Source organism: Manacus candei, unplaced genomic scaffold (genome assembly GCF_025592945.1).
Source record: "Manacus candei isolate 608988 ecotype Guabito, Panama unplaced genomic scaffold, ASM2559294v1 h1tg000082l, whole genome shotgun sequence".
In the NCBI taxonomy this organism is placed as follows: Eukaryota; Metazoa; Chordata; class Aves; order Passeriformes; family Pipridae; genus Manacus; species Manacus candei.
Genome location: NW_026138130.1, coordinates 2,625,779 through 2,643,457, shown reverse-complemented (window position 1 = coordinate 2,643,457; position 17,679 = coordinate 2,625,779). Strand labels below are relative to the sequence as shown.

The window sequence follows — 17,679 nt, the reverse complement described above, 5'->3', positions numbered from 1 at the left end:
CGCCAGAGTCTTGCTCCCATACATGCCCCACTGTCCTGGGGGTCCTGCTCTCACAGGTGTCCTGCTCCCCTAGGGTTTTGCTCCCCAGGAGTTCTGTTTCCCCAGGGTCCAATGCCCACGAGGGTCCTGTTCCCACAGGGGTCCCCGCACATCTGTGTCCGTGTATCTGTGCTGTCCTGCTGTACATCCATGCTCTCTGTCCTGCCGAGCATGCACATGCACTAACCCTGCACATCCATGTCCGCATGTCCCTGCTGTCCTCACACACGTCCGTGCATGCGTGTCCGTCTGTCCGTGCCACCTCGGGACGCTGTGTGCCGGATGCCAGCCTGCGTGCCAGCTCCTCGTCTGCCCCAGTGACGCCCGAGACCTGGGCACATTCACATCTTTATTTTCACCACCGGCCTCCCGCCGCCACCAGCACCACCTCCCCCAATAATTTACACGTGTCAAGGATGGCCACAGGGCAGCTGGGCTGGGGACACGGACACCGGGGCCACACTGCAGCCGGCAGTTCCCGGGCAGGTGGCGAGGGTCCACGACGGTGTCCCCCCTCCCCTCCCCGTGTGATACGTACATTATACAGAGCTACCCAGAGCAACACAACACATTAAAAAAGATCTACTCTTATGTACAGTATTTATAAAAAGCATCCCAGCCTCCACCACCCAATAAAAAAATACATCTCTTATGTACTTTGCTGCAGGACAGACCCCCCCCCTCACCCGTGCTGCCCACCCTGCCAGGCTGCCCTCCGTGCTGGGAAGGGAGGCCAGGGGTGGGAGAGCCACTGTCCAGCTTTTGGCATGGTTTGGGGTGTCCCAGCAGCATGGATGGATGGATGGATGGATCGGTGAGGGCTGTGGGGGCCTGGGTGCTGGCCCAGGGTGCAAGGTGAGCAGGGACAGCTTGGTTTGCTGGGGTGCCCATCACCCTGGCGTCTGGGCACACAGACGGGGTGCCTCCGCAGTCCTGAGCTGGCCCCCCGTGAGCACTGTCCCCAGACCACCCCACATCCCCTTGTGTCCCTTGGGTGGGCCAGGCCTCTGGCAGCCAAGCTGCAGCACGGGCAGGATGCCAGTGGGCACCAAGCCCCTGGCGTGCGTGTCACCTCCCCAGAGCAATGCAGCCAGTCCCCAAACATGGCCTAGGGGTCAGCAGGGTCCCATCAGCAGGCACCAGGAACCCAGCAGGCTCAAGAGCAGAGGGCTGGGTACCACCAGCCACAGCAGCAGGACCACCCTTGCCCATGGGGACTGGAGTACACCCATGATGCCAGGGCAGTGGGGTGGCATCTTTCTGGGGACTGGGGGACAGCAGAAGGAGAGGGTGGGTGGCTTGGGCACAGGTGCTGTCACAGATCTGACTGCCCTGATAGATTCCAGCCACCAGGGACAGTGTTCATCAGGGCTCTTGATGCTGTCGGGGGGGGGGGGGGGGGGGGGGGCGGAGGGGGGGTGCCAGGAAAGTGTCCCCAGTCCTCGGTCCCCATGGTGGACAGTGCCCCACGCCCCTGGCAGTGCCTGCTGCTGGCGGCTCTGGGGGTGCAGAGATGAGCCCCACCTGACAGCCAGCTCCGGGTGAGGTAGGGCAGTATTATTGTCCCCATTTCACGGATGGGGAAACTGAGGCGCGGAGCAGGGAGAGTACCTGCTGGAGTGGCTGGGGGGCACAGGACCTGCCCCAGGCTCACTGCCCCATCCCAGGCACAGGTCAAGGAGTCCCCATGCCTGCCATGGCTCATGCCCCCTCACCACCACCAGAGGTGATGGGCAGAATTCCCCAGGGAATCCCAGTGTGGCTGCAGCACGGGGGCTGAGCCCGGGGCTGGCTCTCCCTGGGGCACCGCTGGGGGGGGTTGGCATGGGCACCCGGTGCTGGCTAGTGGCTGCCGCCGCTCTTGCCCCCACCCGTGGCCCAGTCGATGATGATGAAGCTCAAGCTCATGATCATGAAGACCACCCCAAGGAGGGCGAAGCAGGCAGCCTGTGGGGACAAGGAAGGGGCTCAGGGGCAGTCAGGGTGATGGGGTTCCCAGCCAGCCTCAGAACCCCCATCCCCATCCCCATCCTTGTACCCTCTGCCCACACTTACCAATATTTTGGGGGTGGAGCGCATCGGCTCCTTGTCCTTGGGCATGATGCGGATGTAGAAGATGGCGGGGAAGATGAAGATGAGGCAGGGAGCAGAGGTGGCACCTGGAGCAGACAGGGACAGAGTGGGCAGGGGCCTCCCACGCCGTGGCTCAGCCTTGCCAGCCCCACTGCCAGGCCAGGTCTTGTTCCCCCCCGTTCCACCCCCTCACCCCCCTCCAAGGCCTGGCAAAGCCTTCCAGGAACCCAGGGACTCGGTGTGCTGGCACTGTCCCCACCCCCCTCCTGCAGCCAGGGCCTTGGCACGGAGCTGAGCGCCGAGAGGGGGGAGCCGGGCTGGGGGGATCAAGAGAAACACGCAGGGGAAGAGAAAGTGCTGCCACTGCACTGCAGGAACCAGCCTTCCAGGATGGGGATGGGATGGGGGATGCCCCATACACCAGCTGGTCCTGGCATGATGGGAAGGGGAAAGTGAGGCACAGGGGGGTCAGACAAAGCCAAGCACCATCCAGGACAGTGGCTGGTGTGCTGCTGCAATACCCACTGCCCAAGGGGGGACAGGAGTAGGGCACTGCCACCTACCAATCAAGCCGAAGATGCCAAGAATGGAGGGGGCAAAGATGACCAGGAGGTTGATGAAGGTCAGCAGGACCACTGCAATGATGATGTGGCGGATCCAGCTGAAGTCTTTCCCTTGGAACAGCATCTGCTGGATGGCCCGGCGCACCTGGGGACAGGGACAGGGTGTCACACTCCATCCTTGGAGCCAAGGTCCATCCCATCCCCTGTCATTGCAATCCTGCTGGTCACCATCACCCCTTCCCCTGCCCAAGCCCTGACCCTCATGCCCCACTGGTCCCCATCACCCATCTCTCTGCCCCAGCCCTGTTCCTGGCACCCAGCACGTCCTGTTCCCCAATTCCTGTCCTCATTGCTGCCTCAGTTTCCCCTCTCAAAGCCTGGTGCTGAAGCCACCTGGCATTCCTGCAGGGCCACTCACCGGGAAGAGGACGATGGGGACAGTGAGGGTGACAGCTGTCAGCACAGCCACCCGCACACACAGGATGAGCACGTCAAAGGGGTCCACTTTGTTGTACGTGTGCAGCAGCTCTGACTCCACACGGCCTGCAGACACCAGTGGGGAGCTGCTGGGTGAGACCCAGCACCACCACTCCCCTGGCACCACGTGCCAGCAGGGCACCCAGCCCCCTCCCTGAGGGCTCACCATAAAACGTGAGGTAGCCAAAGAGGGCAGCCAAGAAGTACATGAGGTACATGACTGTGATGGAGATGTTGGAGATGCACTGCATCTTCTTCTTGGAGGGGCTGTGGGAGACGGTGGGCTCAGCACAGCCCCCTGGCACCCCCTGGCACCGAGCGCCCACCCAACAAGGAGGGGTGTTGCCAGAGCACCTTGGGGTGTGTAAGGGTTGTGCAGAGAAGGGCTGCACCCCCCCTTCCTGGGCTGGGTGGTGTGTTGGATCACCCACCACCAGTCACCCACCCACCCACCCATCTCGGGTCACAACACCCACCTCAAAGGGGTCATACCACCCACCACCCATTCCATGTCGCATCACCCACCTCCCAGGGGTGATACCACTTACCACCACCCACCCACCCTGGGCCATAACACCTACCTCCCAAGGGTCATACCACCCAACCTGGGGCATGGCATCCACTTCTTAGGGGTCGTATCACCCACCAGCCATCCTGACCCACATGACCCCCCCCCCCCAGGGATGATATCACCTAAGCCGGGTTATATCATCAATCTCCCAGGTGTTATATCACCCACCATCCACCTGCTCACCCATCCCAGGTCCTGTCACCCACCACCCCCGCCCACCCACCCAGGGTCATATCACCCACCTCCCCACGATGCCCCGGCGCAGGTCCCACACACGGACGGCACTGCCTTTGGGTGGGCACCGGACGAAGCCCACCCCTCCCCGTGGGTGCCCCCACCCAGGACTCACTCCTTCAGCTCGGTGTAGATGGGCAGGACCTCGGGGTGGCAGACGAAGGCGAAGGCCATGATGGGGATGGTGTACGCTGTCTGTGCAAGAGGAAGGCGACTGACTGCTGGGTGCCAAGTGCCAGCACCAGGACCACCTGTCTTCATGGAGTGCACAGGGAGGGGGCTCACCCAGAGCCTCAGGGGACCTTACCTGGGAGTTCAGGGTGAAGAAGCTGGGGCTGCAGGTGTCCTGCTCAGGGGCCTGGAGGACAGTGTAGCCATTCTGGTAGTCACTAGTGCTGACAGAAGTGATGTTGAGGATGCCCGTAAGGTTCCCCTCCTGCTCAGGGAGTGGGCAGGGGATCTGGAACTTCTTGTAGATGACCTGGGGTAGAGGGCACATGGGAATGGTCAGCTCTTGATGCCACCAACTCCCAGCACCCAATACCCAAGCCAGCACAATGCCCAGCAGGAGGGTGCCAGTGCCCCTGCTGGGACCCCTCTATGGGGCATCCTTTGCTGGCGTTGCCCCATGGCAATGCTGGTTCCCCCCCACCTGCCCCTGTGAGGGTGGGCAGTGGGGCAGAGCAGGGCAGCGGCACGTGGAGGGGCCACATGTGTGATTTTCCCCCCCGGCACCCTCTCCCTCTCCCTTTCCATGACACTCAGTTCCTTCAGCCGAAAATAACCCAGCAGCTTGACAGCACCGCCACAGCGTCTCCGCAGCCTCGAGCGCCCGCTGTCCCTGCTGTCTCCGCTGTCCCCACAGCAACCAGTCTGGCCGCACCTCCCTGCAGGAGGGATGCTTGGCACCCCAAGGCGCCGGCACGTGCCAGCGGGTGCTCACCGAGATGAGGAAGAAGACCATACAGCTGAGGGAGAAGCCACTGGCATAGCCAAGGTAGCCTAAGGAGGAAGGAGAGTGGCCGGTGGGTACAGGCAGGACCCTCACACTGCCTAGGTACCCCCTCCATTCCTAGCACCTCCAGGCTGGCACTGCAATCCAGCAGGGGACTCAGGGTGCCAGACCATGGGGTGGCATCCCTCTGACTTACCCAGCTGCTTCATGAGGGCCAGGGGCAGGATAACGGTGACAGAAACCAGGATCACCAGGTAGTTCCCATTCATGTACCAGTCCCTGTAGGTAGAGGGCCTGCTCACCACCCCACTCTGCTGGGGCAACGGAGGCAGAGGCAGCCACTGTAGGGGCTGTCTGCCATTTGTAGGGTCCCTGAAGCTGGCAAACCCCAGGGATACTGGTGTCCCCTAAGGCTGATATCCCTCCTGTGCTAACATCCCCAGGGCCCCCTGAGATGGCATCCTTACGGACCCCTGAGGGCAGCATGCCTGAGGGCCCTTCAGCTGGGTCCTGCCTACCCCCACAGTGGTACACCCCCAAGGACTAGAGCTGCTGGTGTGGATGTGGGCATGGGGTAGGGGGACCTATTCCTAACCAGAGCTCCTGTCCCCCACCCCACAGCCCCAGGTTCTGCTCAAGGAGGAAAGCCTGATCCCAAGGGGATGTGAGGAGCGGGGATTGGAAGTTCAGCTCAGTTTAATCTCACCCAGGGGCTTATTCAGCACTGACAGTTATCAAAAATAGTAGTGGCTTAATGATAGTAAATCCCTGCCATGGGCTGCACAGCTGGAGTCGGAGCGCCGGCGCCTGTCCGGGGAAGGCACGCAGGCAGCGTGGGCAGGAGCCACTCACGTGGTCTTCTCCTCCAGGTTGAGGAAGGTCTGGATGACCAGAGGCACTTCGGATTTGACAATGTACAGGTAGCTGGACATGGCTGCAGGGCAGAGCAAGGTCGTACTGTTCTGGTGTGCTCTGGTCCCATCCATCCCTCATTCCCAGCCTCAACAGGTCTCCCCAGCCCCATCCTCACCTCCGATGTTCTGCAGCGTGATGGCAATGGCTGCTGCCAGCTTCCCTGGCGTGCCAAAGGCTCGGTAGCCCAGCTGCTCATAGGCGCGGATGCCTGTGGGATGGGGAGCAGTGGTGGGGTGAGGGTCAGGATGGGACCCCCTGGCACAGCCCTGCCAAGGACCTGGCACTCACCTACAATGCCCGAGGACTTGAGCAGCAGATGGATGGAGTAGCTGGAGAGCAGGGCCACTGCTGTCAGGAGGAAGCTGCAGGAGGACAGCACAGTCACCAGTGGGTCACAGCACAGGGCTCAGACACAGCTGTGGAGCAAACTCTGCACAGACAGGTTCTGCCTGCCTGTCCTGGCAGGACACCAGCCCCTCACCGGCTGGGTGCTCACAGGGCAGACAGGCTGTAGGGTGCAGGGACCCTGTGACCCACATCTCCATGCCCAATGGAGCTGGCACTCACATCCTTTGGGTCACTTGTGGAAATCTGAACTTGTAGTAAGAAAGCAAACCTTTACCCTTCTCCTCCGCGTCCCCAGTGGGTCACAGGGCAGGCAGGCTCATGCCAGCAATGGGCATTGCTCAGCCAGCAGGACACTGGTCCCTGCATCACCTCAAGTCAGAGACTTCTTTCTTTCCTGCACCCACAGACCCCCACAGACCCCCATGGCACTCACAGGAAGAGGATGATGCCGGTGTTGGCCATGGCATAGGCCAGCCCCAGGATGCCACTGCCCATGATGGCATTGCTCAGGTTGAAGACAGACATCCCAAAAGACGTCTTCCCTTCGAACTGTTCACAGGACACAACAAGGAGGGGATGCACCAGTCCACTGGGAACCAGCCCCATCCCATCCCCACCACCGTGCCCGTGCCAGTACTCACGTCAGTGAAGTGCGTTTGCTTCTTCTCAGCACCATGGGGCAGGAACTCCTCCATCTCTGCCACGCCAGTCTGGTTCTCCTCAAATCTGGCCATGGAGGAAGGGGGTGAAGCCAAAGCAGAGCCAGGGGCCATCAGCACTGGCTGGTACTGCAAGGGCAGGGAGCAGCTGGGAGGACCTCCCCCAGTCCCTGGCACTCCTGCTTGCCCCAGGGTCCCTACCTGTCACCTGCCAGCGAGGGGAGAGCGGAGGCGCTGAGCGTGGCCGTGTGCTTCCCATTGGGCACCAGCTCCACCATCTCGGCCTGGAGGGGCACGTCCGTGGTATCCATGGTTGGGAGACAGCTGGGCTCGCTGTGGGCTCTCCTCGGGCTCTGCAAGAGGGGGTCAACAGAGGTCCAGCTCCAGGCAGGAGCACCAGAGGGGCTGGCCTAAAGTCTCAAAAGCCCTGCATCCACCAATGACACTGGAGCTGGGCTCAGCACCAGCGCTGGCGGCATTACAGGGAAAGGTACCTGGGGATGAGAGGGTCACCCAGCCAGGCATCACCATGTCTGGGCTTCTCCCTTTTGCCCGCTCAGCACACAATGCCCCATGGAGTTCTGCCCCAGTTCCAACAGCTACACTGGTGTCCCAAGAGGGGACAGTCCCCTCACCTGGTCAGCCGTCCCACAGCCCACCCCACCTCCTTGCCCGCACCACGGTGCTGCCCAGCCCCAGAGCCCCCATCCCCGCCGCCTGCCCACCTCTGCTGCCCTGCCCGCAGCTCCCGGCTCCGTGCCTCAGTTTCCCCTCCTGAAGACGGGCGCCGACAGGCGAGCAGGGCTGTTTGAGGGAGAGGCTGAGGACGGGGTGGGGAGCTTGGGGACCCCCCCACTGTTATGTGAAGCCCGTGGTGCTGCCCGGCTCGAAGGGCTCACCCGCGTCCCGCCGCTGCCGGGGTGCCAAGGCGGGGGGCTCGAGGGCACGTCAGGGCTGGACAAACGGAGCAGGAAAGAGCGCGGGGCCGGGAGACAGCTCCTTGGCAGGGGAAAGCGGCAGGGCTGCCGAGCGCGGGACGCCTTGGCACGCCGCACAAAGCCGCCTCTGTGCAAGCCCCGGCCCTCCCCGCCCCGCTGGGAAACGGCACAGGGTGGCTTTCTGGGGCAGGCTGGCAGCCGGGGCAGGGTCCCGCCACCCCCCGCCGCCCCGGGGGGCTGGGGTCCTGTCCGGCTGGCCAGGGGGCTCCTTGCTGGGGCTGCATCCGGCCAAAAGACGATGCCACCCACCTGGAAATGAGGGCTGGCCGGGATGCAGTCTGGTCCCCAACCCCGGGAGGATGCTGCTACCCCGTCCCCCCGGTGCCTGGGATCTCCGTGGGGTGAGCAGGGGACATGCTCATCTTTATGTTTGCAGGGGATTGGTGTCCCTAGAGACCAGAGGAGCCTTCCCACAGCACAGTCAGGTACAGCCATCCTCCTGGCACGCAAGCGAAGGATGACACGGCAGGGTGTGGGTGCCAGTACCTCCGGTCTCCTGAGCTGCTGCCCTGCCTGTCCCTGCCCATCCAGGCCACAAAGGCAACCTGGCAGGGTCATCCCAGGCCACACAACAGCTCCTGGCACTGTCAGGTGGGCTGAGCCCATAACGTTGGCCCAAGATGGGGGGCACATGTCTGGGCCACCCTGCCTACAGCACTGAGCCAGGTGGGGAAACTGAGGCAGAACACAGGCCAGCAGGGATCAGAATGGGAAGGCTCAGACATGCGGGGGATGAGAGGGAAGCGCAGGGCGGGCTCTGGGTGATGATTTATCCCCTCCACTAGGCCTCCGCTTGGGATGGATCCAGGCACAAACAAGGCTGCCAGCACGTCCAAACGCCACCGTTAACTCTGCGCCTTCCCACTGCCATGGGCAGGCAACACCAAACCCACCACTCCTGGTGTGGTATCAAGGGGGACCACCAGATCCCTGATGCTCCAGCAGGTCCCTAAGCCCCCCATTGCCACCGTGCTGCCTGCGGTCAGGGCTCACCACATCCCACCAGTGGCAGGCAGGAGCTGCCCGCTCCCCTGTCCGCTCCCCCGCGGGCGCCAGGAAGGCTGGGCACTCTCCTCTGCAGACCCTTTCTTCTCCCAGGTTATAATTACACCTCTCTGGGCAGCTCAGGAAATACCAGCTTCTTCCCCCAAGCGTCTCTCGGAATAGCAAGCGGCAGGGCCGGGCTCATTCAGCATGCACCAGGCTTCGTGCTGCCACCCAGACGCTTCCTCCCGCCAGGCAGCCCTGGCACTGCCCTGGCACAGCCCTGGCACAACCACGGCACCACTTGCTACCACCTCCCCAGCTGGCCCTGGCCTTTGCCCCTCAGCCAGGGTCTCCTGGTGGCAGTGGCCAGGGCAGGGGGGGAGATGAAAGGGGAGGGAGCGGAAGACGCTTCGATCGGGCAGCGCATGCCCTGCCTGCCGCTGTTTGCCTTGTGATAAGGCTGGGCAGAACAACAAATACAGAGTGGCGGGTGGCCCTGAGGGGGTGGCGTGGGTCCCCCTGGGCTGGGGGGGGGGTGTTTTCACCTTTCTCACTGTGTGCCCACCTCTGCTCCAGGCAAAGAGCATCTCCCCAGGGATCAGTTCCCTTAGGGTGCCACCACACAGATGAGGTGCTGCCATCTTCTCTGCCACATTGGGCAGCCCATGTGCTGCCTGGCATCATCCCCCTCCTGACCAGCAGCCCCAGCACCCACTCGCCCAGCCTGATGGTGTGGTCCTGGCCACGTGCACGGGCACAGAACCCCCCCAGCTGCAGCACCCAGGGCCGTGTTCCTGGGGGTGCTGAGCAAGCTGCATCGATTTCCTGGCATGCACCTCCCCACTGGCTGCCAGCTCTGGGTGAACATGACAGGGACAGCCCCACTGCAGACAGACCTCCCACCTCTCACAGGCTGCTCCTGCTGTCCCACTGTCATGGCCAGGCAGCCCGAGCCAGGCCCTGGTGCCGTCCCGCAGTCCCCGCAGACGGAACACGGAGCTGGATGCAGCACGTACCCTCCTGCTGGCCACGTCTGCACACCAGGGGAGGCTACGTTTGGTCTCGCACGCTGCATCCCAGCCAGCACAGACGCCTGCCCTCCCTCGCTGGGATAGGGACGTGTTTAGGACGGCAGGGTTCCCAGATCCCTGCCCTGCCTTGGCAGGAGGGCAGTCCTAGACTCACCCCACCCCCCTGCCAGCCCTCCTTGGGGACCAGGGCACCATGGTGGGGTTCTGGTCCTGGAAGGGGCTGCATCCCTCTGCCACAAAGACTTTTTTAAAAGGTGGAAAATCCCATCTGGGAGCAAGGCACAGGCAGGAGCAGGGGGCTGGGGAGCTCTGCCGGCAATGCCAGCAGACAAGGTCGGATGGCGGTCCATTGCATCTGGTAATGTGTCCAGGAGGACAGGTACCATCCTGGGAAAGCCTGGCTCTTGCACTGTGCTGGTTACCCTGGTCAAGCCTCGGCATGGCACAGCCCCTACCAGCACATGCTGTGCCAGTGGGAGCATGGTACGCATAGAGAAAGGCAGCCAGTGCCTGCCAGCCTGCACCAGGCAGCACCAGCCTGAGGGGCCACCACCCACTGCGTCCCCCCAGCCCACGTCACCCACCTGGGAGCACCCACTTGCTCCCAAGCATGGGGAATGAAGGTTTCTGTGGCAGCAGGTGAGCGCTGCCCCAGGCCAGGGACCCCCACAGGGCAGAGACCCCCCTCCCCATCTTCTCTCCCTCTGCAGATGAATCCTCACTAATCCGGCCCATCTGGGGCCGTGGGACTATTCCGGGTGGTAATCCGGCTTTAGCGCCAAGCCTGCCGCAGCTGCCGGCCTGCGTGATGGCAGCCAGGTATCCCGCTGCCTCCGGTGTGTGCCAGGGGCACAGTAGCCCCCCCGCCCATGCCCGCCTGCCCAGGTGGCCGTTCGGGTTTCAGCGGAGCTGGACACACAGGTCTCATGTTCCCTGGGGCTGTGCTGGTGACAGAATGTGCCCAGAGAGACGGGCAGTGTGGGCAACTGGGCAGGGATGCCACTTGTGTCCCCCCACTGCCATCAGCCCCGGGCCCAGGGTTACCCCCAGCACCACCATGGGGCATGGTGGTCAGCCTGGGGTCCGTGGTCAGCCTCCAGCACTGCTGTGGGTGTGGGGATGTGTGGGCACAGGGGCAGATCTGGGGCAACAGTCCAAACCTCAGGGGTCCCTGGGCAACACCTCCCCAGGGAAGCTGACCCCAGCAGAGCACACAGCAGAGAACCCCCTATCCCATTGCCCCTTCACAGACGACATTCTGGGGCAGCCTTGCCAGCAAGGTCTGCTCTTCCCCTGAAGCACACACAGCTGTGGCTTTCCCCACAACCTGCCTTCCTAAAATTAGCACCCCAAACCTGGTTTTAACCTATGGCGTTCCCCTCCTCCATCTCCCAGCCAAGAATAGGCAGTCTCATGGTCCCATGTCTCCCAGGGGAAGCAGCCACCCAAAGGGGCAAATCCAGCTGTTCAGGGGATGGTCAGGCACCTCACCTTTGGGGCAAGGGCTCTGGGGGTAACCCCCATGGGCATGGGGACCCCAGCAGCTGTAGGGGGGGACAATTGGAGACAACCTGCCTGGTGCGTGGCTGGAGAGCCCCTCTGGGTTGCTCTGCTGTAGTCCCTCCCTAAAGAGATCTGCTGGAGACCCTCCTGAGATAGCCCCACCAGAGCTCCTCAGGAGATGACAGCCCCACCAGCCAGTCATGCCAGCCTGCCCCACTCACGCTCCCAGCACAAGCTGGGCAAAGTGGGCGCTGCTCCTGGGCTCCCCTCACCCCAGGGCTACCTGGGCTCCCCTCACCCCAGGGCTACCTGGGCTTTCAACCCCAAATACCACACCATGGCTCAGGCAATGCCCCCCGTGCTGCAGCCAGGGCAGAATTGGTAGTAACAAGAAGGATCAAGTGGCTCTGGAAGCTGTTGTCCTGGCTAACAGGGCTCTGGCAGCACCAACACCTGCACGGGCAGTTCTGGGCCATCTCTGCCCCATCATGCCGACAGCAGTGCCCATCCAGGGTCTTCCCTCAAAGAGCACAAGTGGCACCCATGTCCTGGGGGATAGCTCTGCCTGAGCCTGGGAATGTGCCTGCAGACAGAACGTGCCGACAGCTGAGCTGGCCCGTGGCCACTGCCCCAAAGCAACAGACGTGCTGGGGTCTGGGACACATCAGGAAGGGGAAGGGCAGTGCAGGGAAGGGGGTGGTAGAGCCAAACATCATGGTGGGGCTGCGGGGTGCATTTTCCAGCACCAGAGCCATGGTGTGGCTCAGCCACAGCATCCCCTGCCAGGTGCACACCCCAAGATGGGGCCGTGGCGCAGGTATCGGCCACCACGTCCCCACCACATCCTCCCACATCCAAGCACCAGTACCGAGGCAACTTGGGAAGAGCACTGGGGAAGCTGAGGCCAGGCAAGGGTTGCAGTGTCCAGCACTGGGACAGCCCAGGCTGTTTCTGACACAGGCCGGCTTGAGTCTGCGTGGTACAAGGTCAGGCAGCAGAGGCGACTGACAGCCTGGGCACAGGGACAGGGTGGGCACAGCACAAAGCTGGTGGCACCCAGTGTGGCTCTATGGAAGGCTGGGTGAGATGCCAGCTTGAGCCCAAAACATCTCTGGCAGTTCTAGGCTATGTGACAGGTTTTGCTTTAAACTTAAAACGCTGCCCGTCAGGAGCACACGGTCATCCAGGGAAGATGGTGGCACAGGTGGTGGTACTGCAGGGACTGATGGGCAGATAATGCCTGTAAAAGAACATGTCAGGTTTTCTATCGCACCTCTGGAGATGCATTTTGTCTTGAAAGCGAGGTGCTTTCCAGGAGTTCCCACTCCCCAAAACACACCCGTCCCTGGCAGGATGACACCAAGTTGTCAGTGGCAAAATATCCAAGCTGCCATTTGCTGCAGGCAGCACTGGGGTCACAGGAGGGACTGGCCTCAGCCACAACCCCATGTGCCCCCAGCACCCCCAGCACATCCCCCTGTCCTAACCAGGGGCCATGATCTGCCCAAGCCCCATGGTATCACCTCTGCCCCTGCCTGTGCCACTCTCACCACTGGAACACCCTGCCAGCCTGGCATCTGCTTCATGGGGACACCAGGACTGGGCTGGTTGTGCCCTGCTGGCATGGGGGACCCATCCAGCCCCAGACCTGCGTCAGCAGCTGGGGAGGCACGGGGCGGCTGAGACCCACGCAGTGAGGAGAGCTGGGGACATGGGGGGCCCATCCTGTGCCTGACCCGCCTCTGTTTTCTCAAGGGCTGCACTTCCAAAGGAGCCCGTGGGATCCCGCTCCTTCCCCCCGTCCCCATGTGCCAAGGAAAATAGGCTCTGCCGATGCCTGTTTGTTTGCCGTGGCTGCAGCCCCGGCGTGTGATTACAGCTGCAGCACGGCCGGGTGCTGCGGGGCCCTTTGCGCCTCAGCCAGGGTCCCCCGCAGTGCCGGCACCCCCCATGCCACCCACGGGTGGGCTGGGGTGTCCCACTGCCCCCCCAGCACCCCTGGCCACTGGAGCCAGGCCACACCAGTGCTTGGTTCTGGGAGACAGGTCAGTGTCACAGGGCACAGAGGGCTTTCTCTGGGGTACCCCCATAAAGCCACAGGGAGGCCAGCAGCAGGAACCCAGCAGGTCTACCAGCTCACCTTGGGCCTGATCCAAACACCAGTGGAAAATTCCCCATCTCCTCCGTGGCAGCTCAGCCACAGTCATGCCCTCCGCAGCCAGCCGGGGCTCTACTTCCCCTCCATCCCACCTGTTGGGGACTTGCCGGGTCCCCTGTCTCACCTGTGACACCACAGAGCTAGCCCAGCTCAGGGACCCCAAGTCCAGCAGCCACCTGCTGTGCCTCAGTTTCCCTTGGGGAACACTTCTCTCCAGTGGGACCTTCAAAGCTGCCCTGGCAGAGCGGGCCACCACACCGGCTGGCATGGGACACGCGTGGCCAGCAGGAACGCAATGTGCTGCCTGGCTTTCCACGCCGCTGTCCCGGGAAGCCAGGCTCTATAAATACCACAGCCTGTGGGATCTCCGCACGCAGGGCCCGGCCAGCCCCAGCAGCGCCCGTGACGGCCGGCATCACTCTCCCTGCCCGCGCCCCCCGCTCCGGCACCCCAACACCCTGACACCCGATCCCGGCAGCAGCCGATTCCAGCCTTCAGAAACATATGTCATTCCCACGGGCGATTAAAAATTAAAGCAGAACAAAAGGAAAGTAAAGGGAGTTTGAGGCTGGTGTCACTATGAGTATCAGCAGAGCAAGCGGCCACGCCGAAGCCCCCGCACCACGACCCGGGCAGGGGCTGTGCCAGAGCGCTGGGGTACCCAGGTGGGACGGCAGAGCTCTGCCTCCCCCTGCTCTCGCGGGATATGTCACCCACCCGTGGGAAGGTGCCAGGCGCTAAGGAGGGAAGTAGCAGGAGGACAGAAAAGCAAACAGACCCGGGGCGCTGCCACCTGCCAGGACTGCCGAGCCCCGGAGTCTCCCCCTTGCTGCTCGGCGCCGGGAGGAGGAGGAGGAAGAGGAGAGAAAGCCGGGCTGCGGGAGGAAAGCCGGGCCGGCGAAGCGCGATAGGTCAGGGAGGGCTCGATGGCGTGCGGAGGAGAAAACGGGGAGGTGAGGGGTCCGAGCGCCCGGCAGCCTCCAGCCACGGAGCTTCCCGGAGGACAAGTCAGCGAGCCCAGGGGTGCGAGCACCGGGGGAGACCAGAGGGACCTACCTGCCCCCTCTCCGCTGTGCCTTTGCTGCGGGCTGGGGCGAGCAGCCCCCGGTGGCCGGTGTCGCGGATTAGAGACTATCGTACGACCGTAATCCCGGCGGAGCCGGAGATTAAACCGGAGCCGGGCCCGCCCCCAGCGCGGCTCCCAATCTCCGCTCCGCCGGGACAGCGTCAGGGGCAGTGCCGGGGAGGGACCGGCCGAGGGGGGAGCGACCGCCCCGCGCCGACCGGCCCCTGCCCCGCCCCGCTCCGGAGGGACCATCGCCCCTCGGGCATCGCCGCCCCACCGCGCATCGGTGTCTCATGAGACACGGCTGACCGCCGGGCATTACCCCCTCACCGGGCGTCACTGTCCTGCCGGGCATCATTCCCTCACCGGGCATCAATGTCCCACTAGACATCACCCCCTGCACCCCCCCAGCCACGCATCGTCCCCCACTGAGCATCAGTGTCCCACCAGGCAGCCCTGCCCCACCTGGAATCGGTACCTCACCAAGCATCCCCACTCCACTGCACATGGCCACCCCACTTGGTATTGGTGCCCCTCCAGGCACGATCACTCCATCGGACATCCCTACCCCGAGCAGACAGGGCTGCTGCTAGAGGCCAGTGGCTGCTCTCCAAGCTACAGGGCAGGGGCAGTTGCTCTAATCTAACCTGAAACAGTAGTTCCAGCATGTGCTGAGTGCTGGCACTGGGTTTTCTCCCATCTTAGGCAGGGGCGGGGTCACCCAGCGGGGGCAAGGTCACCCAGCAGCAACTTTCCCCAGCCAGATTCTCCCCCTGGCTTGAGAAGCTCAAGCTGCTCCCACGTTAAACCAGCCCAGCTGGCTGCCCTGCTCAGGGTGCCTGCCCCAGCACCTCAGAACACTAGGAGCAAACAGTCCATGTGGGATCATCCCAACATGACCCAGAGTGAGTGGGACAGTCTGATCCCCTCCTCCAGTCTCCATCAAACTTCCCCACTTGAGCTGAAACACCTCTTTTTTCATGGAGACACAATGTTGGGGTCTATCCCCATGAAAGTACCATAAAGAGGAAATTTCTTCTCCCAAGTGTATCCTGTACACTTCAGGGAGAGCCAGGAGCTCGTGGTCAGTCACCAGCCATATCCCCAAAGATTCCTTGCCCCTTTCCAAGGGCTGTCACCCCTAAACTACCTCCTGCTCATCTGCCCTGCCTGGCTTTTACCTCAGAGGAAAATCTTGGAGGTCCATGCTTGGGGGTCCACCCATCTCCTATGCTGAGCCATGAGCCCTTCCCAGCTCACTGGCAGGATGGCTCTGCTCAGTGCTGGAAGGTTTTATTTGTGTTATGCATATCTTTCATAAATCCTTGCGAAGCCTTGGGCAGCCTGGGATGGAAATGGCTTTGCCAGGCAGCAGCGAGCATCGCCGTCGGGATGAGAGGCGGAAAACGTCCCCTCGCAGCAGCGGCACTCTCTCACCTGGACATCGAGGGATGTTAAATATTCAGTGGCAGCTGTGCCCTCACGCTCCCGGCAATCCCGCGGCTCCTGTTACTGCCGCTCTCCCTTGGCTGGATACATACATCCATTAACTAATTTCTAATAACAGCAGCATGCGTAAGTGCTGAACCAGCGCTGGCTGGCACGCCGGGGGGAGTGGAGACAGCCAGATTTGGCAGTGTGACGGGGAGCCGGAGGCACCCAGAGGATGGGCACGGTTGGCCTCAAGCCACCAGCTTAACCCTTCCCCTGCCCTGGCAAAGGCGGGAGCAGCCACGTGGCACCGGTGCAGAGACATCGCGGGACGGGCGGCAACACACCTTGCCGAGGTTGTAAAGTGAGACCAAGAGCTCCCACCCTGTAAGCAAACACAGCACAGGTGCTGGGGACGGGGACGGTATGGCCCCATGGCACAGGGTGCAGTGCCTGTCATGGGGGGGGCATGCTGGAGGACCAGGGTGTGGGCAGTGACTTGGATGCTGTCTGCTCCTTCCCAGCCTCCAAATGCCCTTCCCTTCTCCTGTTGGCACAAATGCAGCCATATCTCCTTTTTATCATCCTCTCTCTTGTCCAGCATGTGACACCACTCTCCAGTGTTTCCGCTCTCCAGGTGGGTGGGGGAGATGGGCTCCTCTGTGCCCAGAGGAAGCTTTGCAGAAAATCAAAGCAGTGAGAAGGAGAGGAGGAAAAGGGAGCAAAGATGTCCCCAAGCCTCCCAGAGCCTGTCCCAGTGTCCCCACAGCTGGCACACAGCAGCTCCAGCCTCATGCCAGGCTGGCCATGCAGAGGGGAGCCATGCAAGGGGAAGGGCTAAGACCCTTCTCTTGAACCCTTGAACTGACTGCCAGTTCTTCCCAGGCCATTTCACCGATGGCTCTGGTGGTGTCAGGGCTGTGCCTGGGCTCCAGTGGATTGCAAAACCATGCGGTTTTCTCCAGCTGTCTGGAAAGTTTGACGCGGGATTCCCGGATGTGAGGAGCCTTCAGGGGAGCCCGGCACAGCACGGCTCATCTCACCAGCAGCATCCTGCCTCACCGGTGGCAGGGAGCTGAGCACTGTGCCAGAGCCATCTTCCACAGCCCACCTTTGTGGGGTTTACTTTCTCACCATTTCCCCCCGCCAAAAGCCGCCCTATTTTTCATCCTTCAGCCATGCTCAGAGATTGAACAGATTAAAGTGAGCCCATAAAACCCCTCAGCCTCAACAACATCCCAGCATGGACAAGGACAGCTGGGACCCAGGCACGAAGCAGTGGGTGCCATGCGTGGCCAGGGCGTGCTCTCCTTGTCATGCCCGGCTTCCTCACCTGGCGCCTGCACCTGCTGCCTGCTGCTGCCTGCTGCTGCCCGCTGTTCCCAGGACCCAGATGGCAGGAAGATATGGCAGAGGTAATGGTTAGATTTGCAGCCCAAGCAGTGTTCCCCCCACCACTACTGTGACCTCTCGAAACAGTAAGTTTCCCGGAACTTGACCTTGCTGGGAACACACGAGCGGGTGCCTCTGGTCCCCAGCACTGGCCATCCCACAGACACAGTGCCAGCACCCACCAGGGGCTCTGAGACTCCTCTGCCACCCCAACCCCATAACCATGAAGCAACCAAGGCACAAAAGGGACTGGGAATGCTGGCAATAAGAGGAGAGGGA

At 62.5% G+C, this 17,679-nt stretch overlaps 1 protein-coding gene across 2 annotated transcripts; it reads right to left on the bottom strand.

Annotated features, from left to right (window-relative positions):
* Nucleotides 1-376: 376 nt before the first annotated feature.
* SLC38A3 (solute carrier family 38 member 3) lies at nt 377-14,707 on the bottom strand. Of its 2 annotated transcripts, none has more exons than XM_051811321.1 (16): nt 14,568-14,707; nt 7,036-7,187; nt 6,817-6,901; nt 6,609-6,724; nt 6,116-6,189; nt 5,943-6,035; nt 5,765-5,846; nt 5,109-5,191; nt 4,901-4,959; nt 4,265-4,438; nt 4,073-4,152; nt 3,319-3,419; nt 3,094-3,218; nt 2,676-2,820; nt 2,095-2,198; nt 377-1,986 (listed from the first exon to the last, which is right to left on the bottom strand). In XM_051811321.1, the coding sequence occupies exons 2-16, from the start codon at nt 7,143-7,145 to the stop codon at nt 1,882-1,884; spliced, it is 1,536 nt and encodes a 511-aa protein (XP_051667281.1). In that variant the 5' UTR covers nt 7,146-7,187; nt 14,568-14,707; the 3' UTR covers nt 377-1,881. The 2 variants fall into 2 exon arrangements, with proteins under 2 accessions (XP_051667281.1, XP_051667280.1); XM_051811320.1 differs by lacking the exon at nt 14,568-14,707 and adding an exon at nt 7,734-8,924.
* Nucleotides 14,708-17,679: the final 2,972 nt, after the last annotated feature.